At 56.7% G+C, this 16,473-nt stretch overlaps 1 protein-coding gene across 1 annotated transcript in view; it reads right to left on the minus strand.

The window, feature by feature from the left end:
* POLRMT (RNA polymerase mitochondrial) overlaps nucleotides 1-12,476 on the minus strand; it is a 33,504-nt gene extending 21,028 nt beyond the window's left edge. Inside the window, exons 1-6 of the mRNA XM_054013936.1 lie at nucleotides 12,410-12,476; nucleotides 11,358-11,450; nucleotides 9,613-10,370; nucleotides 7,782-7,912; nucleotides 1,751-1,934; nucleotides 673-822 (exon numbers count right to left, since the gene is read on the minus strand). Of these exons, the coding sequence (XP_053869911.1) occupies nucleotides 673-822; nucleotides 1,751-1,934; nucleotides 7,782-7,912; nucleotides 9,613-10,370; nucleotides 11,358-11,450; nucleotides 12,410-12,476 (1,383 nt within the window). The remainder of the gene's footprint in view (nucleotides 1-672; nucleotides 823-1,750; nucleotides 1,935-7,781; nucleotides 7,913-9,612; nucleotides 10,371-11,357; nucleotides 11,451-12,409) is intronic.
* Nucleotides 12,477-16,473: the final 3,997 nt, after the last annotated feature.

Below are 16,473 nucleotides of genomic sequence, written 5' to 3' on the forward strand. Positions count from 1 at the left end.
GGGCCAGAATTCCGCTGCCGCCGCCTCTATCTCACTGCCTGCCTCTGGCTAGGTTTTCTTTAATTCTCTTGCCCTCCAATGCAACCACCAGCTGCTCCATAGAGTCAGCGAGTTGAGGAAGCACTTCCCCGAATGCACCAGCAAGGGGGCGCTCCCCAAGCAAAGGGATCCTCCAGCCTTCAATCTCCACATTCTCTCAGCAGGGCGTTCTGTTTACACAGAGCACAGAACGGCTTCTACTCCCCTACCCCTAGGGCATCAGTTATTACACGGAATGCTCATAGATAATCCAGAGCGAGGCACTAACAAACCCAACCCAGTGGAGTAGGCGGTTACACCCGGGGGGATCTAGTCCCCTGCTTGTTTTGAATGAGGCTCTTTAGTTTCGAACTGTGGGTATTTACTGACTTTCCAATACTGCTGTAACCCCCGGCACGGTTTGGGCGTTAGGCTCCGGCAGCACTTCGCTGGATAGACAGTGATCCCCAGCCACAAGGCTCACGCTGATCGTCTAGTCTGACCTCCTGCATAACACCCCCAACGATTCCCACATGCAGCTCATCGCCTCTGGCCGAGCCGGAGGCACACCTTCTACAGAGCCACCCTAACTCCCTTTACAGCCCTTGCTCTCAGAGGAGGCCTGTGGTAACTCCACCGAGCGCCAGGCTTTACCGCTTTGCTGGCTTGCTCCGTCGGGGGCTTGGCCGACTCCACGGAGCTGATGGTTATGGTGTTGGAAGCCTCCATCTCCAGCTGCTGCCGGAAGCGTTCCCGCAGCTCGCGCACCGAGAAGTCCAGCTTGGGGTAGGAGACCGGCTCTTCCTGCAGGGAGACAGAGGTGGTGACTGCTGGGATTCAGGTACAGGGCGTTCGGGTGCTTCTGTCGCTCAGCGGCTAGATGCTCCCAGGTGTAAATAGTCCCTCATTTACAGACCTGAGGCAGAGACCCCCCCTAGTGACTTGTGGCAGAGCAAGGCGTTGAATCCGGGTCCCCGGCTAGCACCCACACAGCTGAAACCCAGGCTGCCTCCTCGGCAGGGGTGACAGTGAGATGAGGGTCATCGCTAGAATCCCAACCTCGTGAGCAGAATGAGGGAGCTTCCGGGGCTGGCCCCACGCAGCCTCTCCCCTTTCCGTGCGGTTGGCCGAACTAGATGAGATGCTGCAGTCGTACGTCAAACTAACCTGCTTCCATGCCTTTGCCAGCTTTATTTCCAGCAATGAGCTAGCACCCTACACACCTGGCGTGGGCACTACTCCCCGCTGTTTTTGGCAGTGGATTCCCCCCCTCCCGAGACATAAGGCCCCATTTTCCATGGCTCTCAAGTGAGGCACCTTGGGAGCCAAACCGCCAGCTAGCAGGCCTTCAGGAGGGACCGAATTCCAGTTCTTAGCATGGCCGAATGGGACTGATCACAGGATTGGGAGCCAGGAACCTGAAAGTTCTCATCCCAGCTCTGACACAGGCCTCCCTCTCTGGCCTTGGCCAAGTCACTTATTCTCCCAGCTCCTTTCTCCCCATCTATAATGCTGGCTCTGCCTCTTGGGGATGCTGGAAGGATTCATGTAGCCGTGCTCAGTGCTATTCATACTGCTGGTTCACTCAAGGGGCTCGTGGTCTGTGCAACCAGTTCTGTGACAATCACCCCGATAACAAGGGCTCTGTGCCCCAAATAGCCTATCCCAAAAGGGAAAATGTCCTTAGCCCTGCAGGATCCCCGGGCACATGCGCCCAACAGCCCCCCTTTACCTTGGAGTAGAAATCCCGGAGCAAAGGAGAAGTGCACATTTCCGAGCAAGGCTGAGGCAGCGGATGAAAGTTCGGCTTGATTATCCTGACAGCCTTCAGCACCATCTCCCGCTCGTCCTCCTCGTAGACGTCTTTGAAGAGCTCGTCCAAGGTGAAACCATCCTCTTCCAGCTGCTGCACACATCTGGGGAGACAGGTATGCATCAGCTGGGGGGACGGAGGAGAGGGAGGAAATATCTACCCAGGAAGACGATTAATGTTTAAGCACAGGACAAGGAATGGTGCAAACAGGGAACCAGAGACTAAGCAAGATGCACACCAGAGAGGAGAAGAAAGGAACCATGTGGATCAGAGCAAGCCCCACCTTGGGGAGCCCCGATGGAACGGTCCCTCTGGCCAAGGTCTGCTGTAGCCTCTCCTCCTCCCAAGCGCAGTCAGGTGTCAGCCAGCGTACCGGGAGTCACGCTCAGCTGGAGACGCTGGCCATTGTGAAATGCAGACACCTACCGAGACAGAGCACTGGAGCTGGAACTTCTGTCGCGTGCTACCAGGCTTCCAGCTGCCGCGCTGCCCGGGCCTACAGACCCAGGGCAGGAGCCAATAGGATCTCGAGGGCAGCTACATAGAATGGGTTCGACACACTGCCCTGGCCAGAAGAGAGGGCGGCTTTGCTGACACAGCAATCCCTTGCCCTTCTCTCATGCCACCCAGTACAGTTGGCTCTATCCCATGCACCCCTCTGCCCTTTCCAAACGTCTCCGAAATCCCATGTGAACCAGGAAGCCTCACGCCACAGACACTCCGTCCCAATGATCTGGGCTGCTGTGCGCCAGCCACGGGCTCTTTGGGGTAGAGCCTCAGCTTGGCCGGCCAGTGCCAGCTCCCGCACGCAGCGCCGGCATTGTCCACGGGGAGCCTTTCAAACAGGGCCTGCAAAATGCCTTAAGTTAACAGAGGGAACGGGAGCCAAAGAGGCTTTGAAATGAACTAGTTCAGGGGTCGGCAACCTTTCCGAAGTGGTGCACCGAGTCTTCATTTATTTGCTCTAATTTAAGGTTTCGTGTGCCAGTAATACATTTTAACGTTTTTAAGGTTTCTTTCTGTAAGTCTATAATATAGAACTAAACTATTGTTGTATGTAAAGTAAATAAGGTTTTTAAAATGTTGAAGAAGCTTCATTTAAAATTAAATTAAAATGCAGAGCCCCCCGGACCGGTGGCCAGGACCTGGCAGTGTGAGTGCCACTGAAAATCAGCTCGCGTGCCGCCTTTGGCGCGCGTGCCATTGGTTGCCTACCCCTGAACTAGTTTCTACTGTGCAACCCAGGGGAGACTGGCCCAGGGGTTCTCAGCCTGGGAGAGGTGGGGTCAGGACCAGGCACTGCGGGGGGGAACCATGACCCCCTGGTCTTACCCATGTAGCTAAATGGGGGGTGGGGGTGGTTCTGGCTAGATGCCAGCTGGATGAGAGACAGGTCTCAGAGTGGATAAGGCTGAGAACCAGTGGATTAGATAGACGGGCAGAGCATTTGACAGGCAGGAAATCAGCCCGCGTCCCTGCCAGGAGTAAAGACAACGCCAACCTGAGGGCAAAAGGAGAAAGCGCTCAGGACACTTTCCTGGCCTCTGCTTGGGAGCGTGCGGAATTGCACACGTAACTGAACTCATGCAAACACCCACATGTGCACTCTGGGTACGTCTACAGTGCCCCACATCCCAGCAGCAGCGAGGTTCAGAGCCCGGGTCAACAGCTCCGGCTTGCACCGAGGGGCTAAAAATAGTGGCGTAGACGCTGAGGCTCAGGCTGGAGCCCAGGTTCGGAGACCCGCCGCCCCCTCGCTGGGTTTCAGAGCCCGGGCGCGAATGTCTACACCGCTATTGGGAGCCCAGCAGCCGGACTCAGGCGAGCCCAGGTCTGAGACATGCAGCTGCAGGGTTTTTCTGCAGGGTAGCTGTACCCTTTGAGGGCCGGAGCCCCAGCTGGCCTACTGGGGCACAGGTCCATTGACTTGGACAGAGCTGCCGACTCACACAGCCGGGGACTGGGCCTACAGACTTGACTGGAACTTGTCCACGTACATCAGCCAGGAATCCGTCTCTCTCTACCCACGCTGTAACAGGGGAAAGGCAGCACAACCAGCGACGCAGGCTGCAGGGAGCACAGGACAGGAGCTGCCAGCAGAAGACGGACCCCTCAGCCACCCGGGATGGTTAAAACCAGCAACCCAAGTGCCAGCAGAGGCACCAGCCAGCAAGATCCAGTCCCTTGGGAGAGCACAGAGCCCTCTCTGCCCATGTGCTTCACGCGGGCCAGCAGTGGGGAACGTAGGAGGCACTGGGATCCAAGTGCTATTTACCAGAATGTCACCAGCCTCGTGTTACATCCATTACCTTCCCTGCTCTGCATCCACCTCCGCCAAGGGGCCCGGCTTAACCTTCATGTTCCATTCGTGCAGAGCTGAGCAGAAACCTAGCTCCCCCAGCAGAGCCTCAGGCCTGCCAGACGCTGCCTGGAAATACGAAGGCCTGATTCCCCTGTGTGGGGCTTCGTCCCTGCAGCAGGACCCACCGCCGTTCCCAAGCACATTCCAGCTCTGCCGTGTCGGTTTACCCAGCTCTGTCCACAAGGCAATTTGGAAACCTATGATGGGTCAAACCTTGAGAGGTGCCCCACACCTACAATCCCACTGGCCCAGGATTCAGCCCCACGGAGGTGTAGAAAGAGACATCACCAATTACTGAAATCCAGCTGCTGTGTTGGGGCATGGCCGTTTAACGGCATACAGCAGCCTGGCACAAGAGGTGGACAGTGGATCTGAAGCCAGGCAGAGCTCACGTACCCATGTTGGAAATCGACGGGGCACGGGAGCTAACACACCTGCTCCAACCATTCAAGATCACACAAGCAATCAGGTCCTCGGTTTTACGTCCCAGCTGACAGAAGACCTCACCAGCTGCAAAGCCAGGCGCCACTGGCTCCATCTGGCTCAATGGGCAGCGCGTCTCCTAGTGACCGGGCACCACTTCCTGCAGCGTTCTGGATTTTTCTCGCAGGGTCTCCCTAACCCTGATTAGCTGGAGAGATGCAATGAAGTCACAGCCTGAGCTAGTGGGGTTACAGGGCCAACTGCAAGCTTGGGAGGAGAGAGACCTGAAGCCACGACATCTCTAGGTCTCAGGACCTCCGCACACATGCATCCACCTGTCATTCTGCATTCGCAGAGGCTGGAAAACGGCGTTAACGGACCAAGGGCAGAGAACCATGTTCTGAATATGCCCCCTTCTCCCTTAGAGGATCCTCCTCCTACTCTAACAGCAAAGCAGACAAATCCCACTGTTACGCCGGAGCCTGCTTCCAACACATGCCTCGTATCACATCCCGGCAGAGCTCGCTCCCAGCCACGCTGCAGACGGGTGGCATCTGGTAGAGGGCAGAGAGCGTGTAACTGAAGGATGGCGGCGGGGCAGCTGTCCGCATGACTGAGGGCCAGGGAATTTCAGCCTATTCCAAACCCATGAGGTTGGGTTGCAATGCAGTCATGAGATCAAAGGGGAGGGACAAAGGGACGCTACTTGGATATCCATGTTGCAGCCCTGGGCTCAGCTCCGCCCACGCTGTTATGCCTGACTCGGGCAGAGGCGAGCGCTTGCTTAGAGGGTGCTGAAAGGCAGCCTGCTCTGGGGTGGAGAGCAGCAGCCAACCAGCACACTGGATGTTATTCTTTCAGAAGCACCGTGGGGCCGTCGATGCTCACGCAGAGCAGCAGGACTGTGGGTTTACCACCGAGCTGACTGGACAAGAGCCTGGGGGTGCTGTGGGCATAACTCAGGCCAGCATGATGCTAAATAAAAGCCAGCTACTGCATCGTTGTAAGGAGGCGAACTCAGTGGTTTGGGTTAGGACCATCTCCATTCCCGTGATGCCATGCCCTGGGAGTCTTCTGCACCCTGAGCCCCGGCATCAAAATCTCTCCCGTACATGGAGCCCTTCGGCTCCCAAGGGGAATCAGTCACTGCTGCTCATAGTAGCTACAATCCTGGGAGCCTGGGAGCCGCTATTTAAAGCCACCAAGATCTCTGGGACACCAGCCAGGCAGAGTGCAGACAAAGCTGCATGCTCAGAGCGCCATCTGGTGGCCCCCCAAGCATTACACAGCAAGTGACCGGCATGGAGATTTGCAGGCAGCTGACCTTGTAGAAATGAGCGAGGAGAGGCAAGCTCATTGCGGAGGCTGATGAATGGTGCTGCTGGGAGAACTGCAGCGTGTTCCCCATCCTAAACTCAACTCTGACTGCGAGTGAAACCCTTCACCTGAAAAACCAAGGTCCTGCCTTGTCCTGTGAGAGCAGGAAAGATCCCAAGGCATTTTACATCCACATCCTTGGCCAAAACTCCTCCTAGTGCAGCGTGCTGGGCACTTGGCTGCCGCACTCCTCCCCAGAAGTGATTGCATTTCAGCGGTGCTGTATGTAAAGACTGTAGCACTTTGGGAGCCTCCATGATGGAAGATTTTACAGCAGAGCAGGTCACCATGACCTCTTTTCTCCAAAGCTGGCCAATAAACACCCCAGTACAGCGAGTGAGCCACAAAAGGTACATTGGAAATATCTAATTACTCCCTGTATTACAGTAGCACCAGGGCCCTGATCTTGATTGGGGCTTCTATCACACTAGGCACCGTACAGACCCAGAGTGAGAGACAGTCCCTGCCCCAAAGCACTTATAATCTAAATAGACAAGACACACAAAAGGTGTCAGATGAAACAGGGAAGTGATCTGCCCAAGGCCACCCAGCAGCTCAGTGGCAGAGCTGGGAATAGAATCCACATCTCCAGTCCATTAAACTCTACCCATTAAACCACACAGTCTCTGAATACAGGATGGTCCATTCTGAATCTTTACGGCGGGGGGAGACATGCTCAGAGCCAAACGGACGTGCAAATGTTTTTATAGATTTGTGCAGGCAAGAAATCAACACAATAGAGCTCTGAACAGGTGACCCGGGACAAGTTAACAAGAGGCGTCTGCAACAGGCAAGCCGGCCAAGAACATACAGACTGCTATAAAGTCAGAGTCACAAGAAGCACGCCAACAGAACTGCAAGGAAACTATCAACGGCCCCATTTCAAGGCAGGTGACAGACATCGGGCCACAGAAATTCACCTGGATTGAGATCCTTTTAATAAACAAACACTATTTATGATTTTTAAGAGGTCTTTCATGCTGCCTTGACTCATATCCAGTGCTTCCCACACACTAGTTTTCAACCACGAATCCTTTTTAAGCCACGCCCGTCATCCCTAGGACTGATACCCTGGGGCTAACAGCAGCTTCTGGCTCCAAGTCATAGCTACCAGGAGAAAGAGTGCACAAATGCCACTGACAGATGGTGGAGCAGCAACTGGGGGAGATGCCAGGGTCACCCTCACCTGTCCAGGCATAGCTAACAGGAGACTTTAACTAGAGAAAGGCCCTGGAGGAATGGCACCTAGACAGACCCAGCAGGACAGCAGCTCACCCCAGAGGCAGAGGAGTCTAACGAACTGCCCAGTAACGAATACATGGAGGGCAGGAGATCCAGCTGTTTGCAGAGGTTCACTGCTTTCCAACCTCCCATCCCCCAGCAACTCCAGAGAGACTGTTCCTAGCACGGACCAATACGGGGGCTTGAGATTTGTGTGCCTGCTCCTCTTGGCTCCCCTTCTGAGCACCTGCGCAATGTCCCGGCACACTGCCACCGTTGTCTGCTTCCCGTTCTGTGTCCCACTGCGAGACACGGAGCTGCACGTGCCCCGCGGCAGGTTGGGAGGACGTGCCCCAGCCCGCCCACGTCCACTGGTTCAATGGGAACCAAACCCACAGCGCAGCTCGCTACAACCCCTAAATCTGCATTTCCACAGAGAAGGCAGGTCTCCCGTGCTGATCCCACGCAGCTCCCAAGCCGTTAGAGAGCCGACTCTTCCCAGCTCCCGGGGGAAACAGTGGAAAAGGGAGAGGCGGCATAGCACGCCGGGCACGCCCGGACAGTTACCTTTGGATGACTGTGGCGGGGGCTCGAGTGTGGCCCATACACTCCAGCGCGGCCGCGTAGCAGCTGAGATTGGGCTTCAGGCCAGCTTCCTCCAGCATGAAGAAGAGCCGGCCAATCTGCTTCAAGGAGCCCTGAGAGGAGGAGGGAGAGAGATCAATTCAAGCTCCAAGACCCTCCATTTCTCTTCCAGATTAAACCTGCTTCGTTCTGAACCCAGCCACTGAATGGTCCCACCATCGAATGGCTCCAAGGGGTCCTGCATGAGCCGAGCATGGTGGATGTCAGACTAGTTCCCAGTGGGCATTACAACTGGCAGCAACCCCCAAACCACCATCCCAACTGGCCCCATTCTGGGCCCCAGTGGTGCCAGACTGAACGGGCACTGGCGCCCGGGTTCCCCTCTCACCCCTTCCAGTCCAGTCAGAGCTGAGAGACATTGAGTGGCTGTGTGCGTGGGAGGCACACAATCTGCCACTCCCCATGCCGTACCAGCGCCAAGGACCCGATCCCCACGGCTGGCAAGCTACTCCCTCCCATCAGTGATAAACTCCCGCTCGAGTTAATTACTCCCAAGGCTAACAACAACAACAAAAAAATCTATTTTTGTCCAATATAAATTGAATTTTTTTGATTTTGCTGTTTAAATCATTGGAGGGGATTGATTTTGCTGTTTAAAAATTAGGGGGGAAGGGATAGCTCAGTGGTTTGAGCATTGGCCTGCTAAACCCAGGGTTGTGAGTTCAGTCCTTGAGGGGGCCACTTAGGGATCTGGGGCAAAATCAGTACTTGGTCCTGCTAGTGAAGGCAGGGGGCTGGACTCAATGACCTTTCAGGGTCCCTTCCAGCTCTATGAGATATTAATATATGGAGATATACCTATGTTTTCTTTTTAAAAATAAACCTGTTTAAAATTAAATCTAAATTTAATACAAAATAGGTTAAGGCCTGAACTTATTATAATCTCTTAAAATATTTAAATAGGAAATAAAAATGCTAAATCTATGAGCCTCTATCAGAAATTTTGAGTGAAAGGGTGCTTTTCTATATAAAGAAAGAAGTAGGGGGAAAAAATCTAACTTTTTTGGTCAAGCTTTAAAAATATGGCACAATAAATCATGTCCTGAATTAAGGGCTTGTTTTGTTTAATGAAAATAAATTTGATATGCCGTTTTGTGTGTTTAATTAAATTTCAGTTACCATCCTAACGCAGCTTGACACAGATCGTGAGCAAAAAGTTGATTATCTAGTAAATAAGCAATGCATCACTTTTCTAACATACTAAAAACATACAATTAATACAATCTGAAAATATTACGTGATAATTGATTAGGTAAACGTTCTACCATTATAGCGTACCCACCTAGGTAGCAAAAAGATGTACCAAATCTAGTGTCAAGGCTCTATTTAGTTGTTAATTCGCATGTTTTAATGGTTATATCAACCAATGAGAATGCACCTTTCTTTAGGTAATAACTGAAGTACAAATGGAAAAGCTGATTCAAATCGATGATTTAAATTGAGGCTTCTCACTTGACGATTTAAATCAATCTCCCCGGATTTCAGTAATGAATAAATATGAGCAAATGGCTCAGAAAACTCCACCCTCAGAAACATGCTAGCCCCCATTCAAACCAGACACATGGGCCTGGCTCAAGGGTGCGTGCTGAAACGAGATGCTCCCTGCAGGGATCGAACCTCAGACCTCCAGATCTAAAAACATGCGACTACAGCTTGCACCGTTAGCTCAAAGCCAGCTGCTAACCCAAACATCTCTAGGTGGTGCGGCCACTGGAGGATGAGCGCCCCCATCACCCCTGGGTTACTGCGATACCTTTTTAGCCCAGCCGTGCATGAGCATGTCATACATCTTGATGCCCAGCAGCTTCCTCCTGGCCTGGGAGCGGTGGTAGAACAGCAGGCACTGCTGGGCCCTCTCGGGCTGGCGGAGGAAGAGGCAGCTCTCCAGGTAGGACATGATGATGAGCTGAATGCTCCCATACTTGTTACCCTCCTTGTCTTCCAGCCGCAGCCTGGGTTCCCACAATGCCAATGGCCCCTCCAGCTTCCCAATCTTGGGCAATTCCTCCAGTCTGCTGCATTCAGAGCTCTGCACAGCACAGGGGCTGGCAGGGGAGCCCGGCTTGGGAGAGCCCTGGGCAGGAGCCACCGCAGCCCTGGGGCTTTCACGGAAGGTCTTGGATTTGCTGGCTACCTTTGGATTTGTCCCTCCCTTTGGGGGAACGGCTTTGGCCCTGCCTTGGCTCTCTTTGGCTCCAGCAGCCTTGCCTGGCTCCAAGAACGGTGGGCTAGGGGCTGAGGCAGCCGCGGAGAATTTCTGCTCCAGCTTCAACTGTCTCTTATGCTTGATCCATTTCTCCTTTTTCAGCTTTTCAAACCAGCGGCTGGGCTGGGACGGGGTCCCGGAAGAGGAGACGCCCCCCTCCCTGACTCTTGCAGCAGGCTCCTTCCCTGCTGGACTCGGCGCAGGGCACCGGAAGCTGCTCTTCCGCAGTGGAGCAACGTTCACTCGGTCAACTGTCACCTCCGAGACGTTATCGGCCTGGAGCTGCTTGACGCGAGCCTCCAGCACTGCGGGGAAAAACACGCCAGAGAGCGAACGGGGAATTAAAGTGATTCACTGTCACTGCAGACAGTCTCCATCCAGGTCCCCCCACCTCCAATCAAGCCTCTTGTCGCTCCCCACACCCCAGATTCTCAGCTTGATGCTCTTCTTTGACAGGAGTGAGTTATCCCTCCCCAGCCTCGGGGAGGCGAGCGTGATCCCCAGCTCCCACTGAAGGAAAGTGACTTGGCCAAGGTGCCCCAGTGTGGCAAAGGCAGATGGCCTGGACCCCCTAGAGTGGTGTTTCCCAGCAGTGGGTCCTGCCTTACCAGGGGGTGGCTGGAAGGTTGCCATATCCAGAGCCAGATTAACCCATCACTGGGCCCTGATTTAGGCAAGCACACGGCCCAGCATGGCAGCCTGGAGGGTTGGAGAGCAAGCCCGCCTTGCACTCACCCTGCAGTGACAGCTCCTGTCCTGCAGGTCTAGGCCAAGCCTGAGCAGCACTGCAGCCCCCCATGCCAGGTCAGGATGCCTGGAGCAGGGAGCCAGGCCCAGCCCTGCAGCTGCCGCTGTGGGAGGAGCAGGGTGGGGAATGAGGGGTGGGTTTGCTCTCCAACCCCCACCCTGTGGGCTCCCCTCCATACCAGGCCAGGATTAGGGTTGCAAGGCTGGGGCTGCATATAAGTCATGGTGGGTCGCAAAAAGAGACCACATGCAGCTGGTGGTTCCCACTCCTCACGGCTAGGTGGGAGGGCTCCCCAACCTTTGCCCCACTGTAACTTGGGGTCAGAGCAGGGAAGAGGCTGAGAACCCCTGCAGCGCAGCCCATCTCAAACCTGACATCAATGTATGGGATCCTTCTCACTGCCACAGGGGCATTTTCCCCCCAGCTACAGGTCTGCACATAAACCCCACTGACCAGGACACCCAGACTGCTCGAGGGGGGGGGGGGGGGGGGAGGCTCTTATGGGAACAGATGCCTTTGGTTCTCCCCCATATTTCCGACTTACACTCCAGGAGCTCAGCCCTCCCGCAGGCGCCTCTTCTCCTGGCCTCCTCCTTTGCGCTGGCTGAGGAGTAATTTCTCACGACGGTCCATCTTCCTGCAGCGAAAAGGGACAATGAGGGTGAGGTCCTGACCCCAGGGTGGACGAGATGGATGGAGTCACTGCTCTGCTCACGAGATGACCTCCTCCGGGGGTCCCTGCCCGCCCAGCATTTTGGTGAGTCCTCCTCGACCATGGCTGGGCACAACGCAGAAACACACGCACATGGAGTCACCCCTGGTCCATGCACATCCAGAAGCCCCAGCAGCACAGGGACGAGCCAGAGCCGCCGAGGGGAGAACCAGCCTCCCGGGCTCCTCCCCAAAGGGCCCTGCCACTTCCGAGGAAGGGGAGCCCCTTCCCCATTATGGGGACTGTGCAGAGGAGACTGAAAACTGCCCGACCCCCGAGGAGCAGCTCCTGCCCCATCACCCCCCACCTCCCCAGCATGGCTATCAGAGAGGGGATGGGATAACGGGGAGGGGAAGGGGGTGCTCAATGACCCCCCCCGCTGCTGTGCAGGGGCAACAGGGAAAGGGTCAGGGACTCCGTGGCCCCCGTTGTCCTCTATACCTGGGACTTGGGAACAAACCTTCACCACGCTGCTGGGAGGGAGGGGGCCGGGGGGCTCAGCTCCCCCCCCCCCGACTCCGTGCCTGTTGGGGGGGAAGGGGCCAGGGGGCTCAGCCCCCCCCCACCTCCGTGCCTGTTGGGGGGAAGGGGCCAGGGGGCTCAGCCCCCCCCGGCTCATTGCCCGTGGGGGGAGGGGACGCGGGGGCGCAGCCCCCCCCGACTCTGCGCCCGTGGGGGGGAGGGGGAGGGGCGCGGGGGCTCAGCCCCCCCGACTCTGTGCCCGTGGGGGGAGGGGGAGGGGCGCGGGGGCTCAGCCCCCCCCCGACTCCGTGCCTGTTGGGGGGGAAGGGGCCAGGGGGCTCAGCCCCCCCCGACTCTGTGCCCGTGGGGGGAGGGGCGCGGGGGCTCAGTCCCCCCCCCGCTCTGTCTGGACCCGCCGTTACCTGGGCCCCACAGCCAGACCGGCCCCCGGCCCAGCAGCGCCGCCCGCAGCCTCAGCACCCGCCACATGCCCCCGGCCACGCTAGGCCGCCATCCCCCCCTCCGCTCAGCGCCGCCGGCTCCACCGCGCACGCGCCGGCCGCACCGCCTCCTGGGGGCTGTAGTTCTCCGCCCCACCCCCGGGCACCGCGGAACTACATCTCCCGGCGTGCACCGCGCCGCGGCAGGCCCAGGGCGGGGTTGTCTCCGGCGCTGGAGACTCCAACTCCCAGGATGCAGTGCAGGGTAGGGGCGCCCTTTGGCTCCCTCTGGTGGGCTGAGCTGGGAGCGCAGGGCACTGCCTGGGACCCTTTCTCCCATGGTTGCTGGACCTGCCTCCCCTCCTGTGTCCTCCTGGAGCTTTGAGATCCTCCTGGCATGGCGGGTGCTGCTTGCAGGGCAGTCGCGGTTCCTGGTTGCTACCCTGCCCTCTCCCCCTCAGTCGCCCTCCTCCTAGGTCCGGGCTCCATCTCCTTTGATTCGTTTCGCTCTCACCCTCCAAGGCCGGCCCGCGATAGCCGCAGGCCTGCTAGGCAGGTCGATTCGGTTAAAATCAGGGGGAGTATTTCCACTCGCTACAAGGGAAGCGGGCAGGAGTGGGCCCATGGCTTGTAAAATCCTCCACGTCCCGCCCCCTCTGCTCATGTAGCGCCAGACCTCGCCCATACCGTCGGCGCAAGAACCTGCTCCTTGGCAGCCCCTGCTCTCCCATCCCATCTGCTTCACCGGCTCTCTGCATTGCCAAGGCCTCATGTCAAGCAGGTATTTAAATCGAGAGCTGGCAGTTTGCACCTGTTCCAGCAAAGGGCGCACACACCCTCTCCCTCTGCCCAGGGTCACAGACTCCCATTGGCTTTAATGGGCTTTGGCCTGGAGGATCTCAAAGCAAACCCTAGAAGAGGCAGCGTAGTGTAGTCCATAGCACACCGGGCTGAAAATCGAGTGCGCTGAGGTTTGTTTTGGGTTCTGCTGCTAACTTGCTGTCTGCCCCTGAGCGAGCTGCTTCCACTCTTTGGGCCTCAGTTTCCCTGTCTGAAAAATGAGGGATTATAGAGCTGACTCAGCTCTGAGAGCCAAATACCACATTATCATAACTCCTGGTGATGAAGGTCAGGGCTATCAGACATGTTACAGATGGGGAAACTGAGGCACTGGAAAATGACCTGCCCAAGCTGGCTTAGTGAGACTGTGGCAGAGCTGGGAATAGATTCCAGGAATCCTGACTCCCAGCCCCACTGCTCTAACCATTAGACAGCACGCCCCCCCCCCCCGATCCAATGACAGAACCCAGGAGTCTGAACTCCCAGCCTCAGTGCTCTAACCATTAGACCACGCTTCTCTCCCAGAGCCGGTAAGAGGACCCAGGAGGAGTCCTGTTGCCCAGCTCCTCTGTTCTGACCAGTCACCCGCACTCTCTGCTGGGTTCCCACAGGCCTCTCCTCTGAGCCAGCTATTTCTATGGGAACAATCCACCTGGGGGACACCAGAATCCCCCCTGCAAATAAACTCCTGCCAAGGCAAGCCTAGAAAATGCCCCCATGGTGCAGACAGAGGAACAGGAACGCCGCACGCCACCTGCTTGGGGCGAGGTCTCTTGCTCATTAAGATGACTCCACATCTGAGTCAGCATCACCTCCAGTGACTGCCCCGGGGAGCTGAGAGAGGGGCATGCAAGCAGCTACCCTGCAGGGGGTAGGGTTAATGGTTACACAAAGCTCCCATGTCCTACTATCAGCTTTGCCAGACTGGATCAGACCCGAGGTCCTTCTAGTCCACCCTCCTGCCTGCCACGGGGCAGGGGCCAGTATGGGGTTCAGTAGAGGAAGGTGCGAGAAATGCTGCAGGAGGCAGATGTGAGATAACCTGCCCCCCCACCTTAGGGCCCATCCTGGGGTCTTGTAGTTACAGATCAGATTAAGCCCTAAAGAACAAGGACGTGAGTTACTGTCCCAATGTGGAAGGGGTTCATTCATGGTCAATCTCCCCTCCCAGAGCTAGGAATAAAAACCAGGAATCCCAACTCGCAGCCTCCGCCCTGCTCTAACCACTAGACCCCTCTCCCCTCCAAGAGCTCAGAGTAGAACCCAGGAGTCCTGACTCCCAGCCCACTGCTCTGACTGTAGTAACCCCCGAATTTTGCACCCCTCGATTTCTCACACACAGAGATGTCGCCCCTCCTCCCGAACAGCAGAGGGGAACACTTTAGCAAAAGACTCTTAAATCTACCAAGGACCCCTTTCTAGCAGGCTGCTGTTGGCAGAACTAGAACGAGCGTCACCCACCAGCCAGATGGCTACAGTGCATCGTGGGGGCCATGGGCCCACTTTCCTTAGGGTTTGTTTGCCTCCCAGCTAATTGGCAAGACACAGTAATCAGCAGTGGGCTTCCCCATCTGCATAGGCACCTATGGAATAACACCCAGCAGGGTGAGGCTGTGAAAACAGAACACACACCCACGCTGGGAGTAACAGCAGTTGCGGGTGTGGCCAGTTCTCCCAGAGCGTTTACACCCGTGCAAATCTTGAGTGACTCCGTGGAAGCCAGTTACACAGGAGCCAGAGGGGAAAATGCGTCCAGTTGACATCACTAAGACCCCATTTTCTCCAAGGATGGTCATTCGGGGCGTGAGGCCAAGTGCCGGAGTGCTGTCGGTGATGTGAAAGGAAGCAGGGACTCAGCTCACGGTCGTCCCCACCCTTAACAGGCAGTCTGCCTTTTTTGGGAGGTGGACGCTCACCCTACGACCAAACCGCTGCCCCGCAGCCACGGTTTGGTCACCCCGGGCTGCAGGGGATTTGAACCACTGACCTCGAGCTGGTGGAACTGGGCGGAGCATCACACGAGCTCCCGGCATGGGGCTGCTGCTGGGATGGCAAGGGCCTGGGCACCGCACAGAGATCAGATTAGCCTTTATAACCATTATATAACCACGTGCAGTGCAGGGAGGCACTACGTGCGGCGGGGGACACAGCTGCAGAGAGATTTACGGGGTGGGAATTCTTGTTAAACTGCCGGGCCTGGAAACCCAACCCGATGGGGCTTCGGGTTCGGGGGACGTCCCCTGAGCTGCGGCCAGCAATGGGCCCCCTCGGAGTCCCGGTGGTGGCTCATAGCAGGGGGGTCCTGAGCTGCCAGTTCTGGGGATGCTGATTACGAGGAGTGCAGAGGGAGGCGGTTTGCAGTGGGGGTGACGTGGGGCACAGTTCAGCAGCAGGCAGGTGCAGTGAGGGGTATACGGGCGTCACCAGTTGCAGGCAGCTCCCACTGCAGATGGCTGACACCAGCGCTGAGTGACACTGCAGGGGGTGGGGCCCCGGGGCTGATCCCACCCCCAGGATGCTCATGTGGGCAGGTGAGCCTGGGGGCCGGTGGGTGGCGCAGTCCGAAAGCAGCAGGTGACGCTGATTGCAGGCAGGTGAGCAGAGCTGCCAGGAACCCCTGGCTGGCACAAAGATAATTTGGGGGTGGGAGGAAATCGCTCTCCGTTTCCAGAGCTGCCGGGAGAGCGCTGAGCCACCAAGCCCGGCTGAACCTCTTCCTCGAGGCCAGCAATAGACGCCACGTCTGCAGCGGGCAACGAGTGAGCCGCTCTCGTTTGGTGACCCAGCGCCTTCCTTCGCCAAGGAAGGGAACCATCAAACCCCGGCACTGGGGAAATCACTAGAGATGTCAGGTCCCAGGACCTTCTGCATCTTCCGGAGCCTGCCCTCTCCCTCCCAGCCCCCAGCGTGGCACCCGCCTGCATTTCTAAAAGCCGTACCGGGGAGTAGGGTGACCCGACATCCCCATATTATAGGGACTGTCCTAATATTAGGGACTTTGTTTTATATAGGCAATTATGCCCCCACCCCAGAAAAGAACAAAATCTCCCAATTTTTCACCCTTGGTACCTGGTCACCCGACTCGGGAGGGAGGGAGAGGAACGCTCCTCTGCAGGGAGAGTTTACAGGAGAGTTATTGCCCCAACGAGAAATCAAACCTTGGACCTTTTAATCTCCAGCGATAACACAACAGACGCAAAGCGATC

This window comes from Malaclemys terrapin, chromosome 24 (assembly GCF_027887155.1).
Source record: "Malaclemys terrapin pileata isolate rMalTer1 chromosome 24, rMalTer1.hap1, whole genome shotgun sequence".
In the NCBI taxonomy this organism is placed as follows: domain Eukaryota; kingdom Metazoa; phylum Chordata; order Testudines; family Emydidae; genus Malaclemys; species Malaclemys terrapin.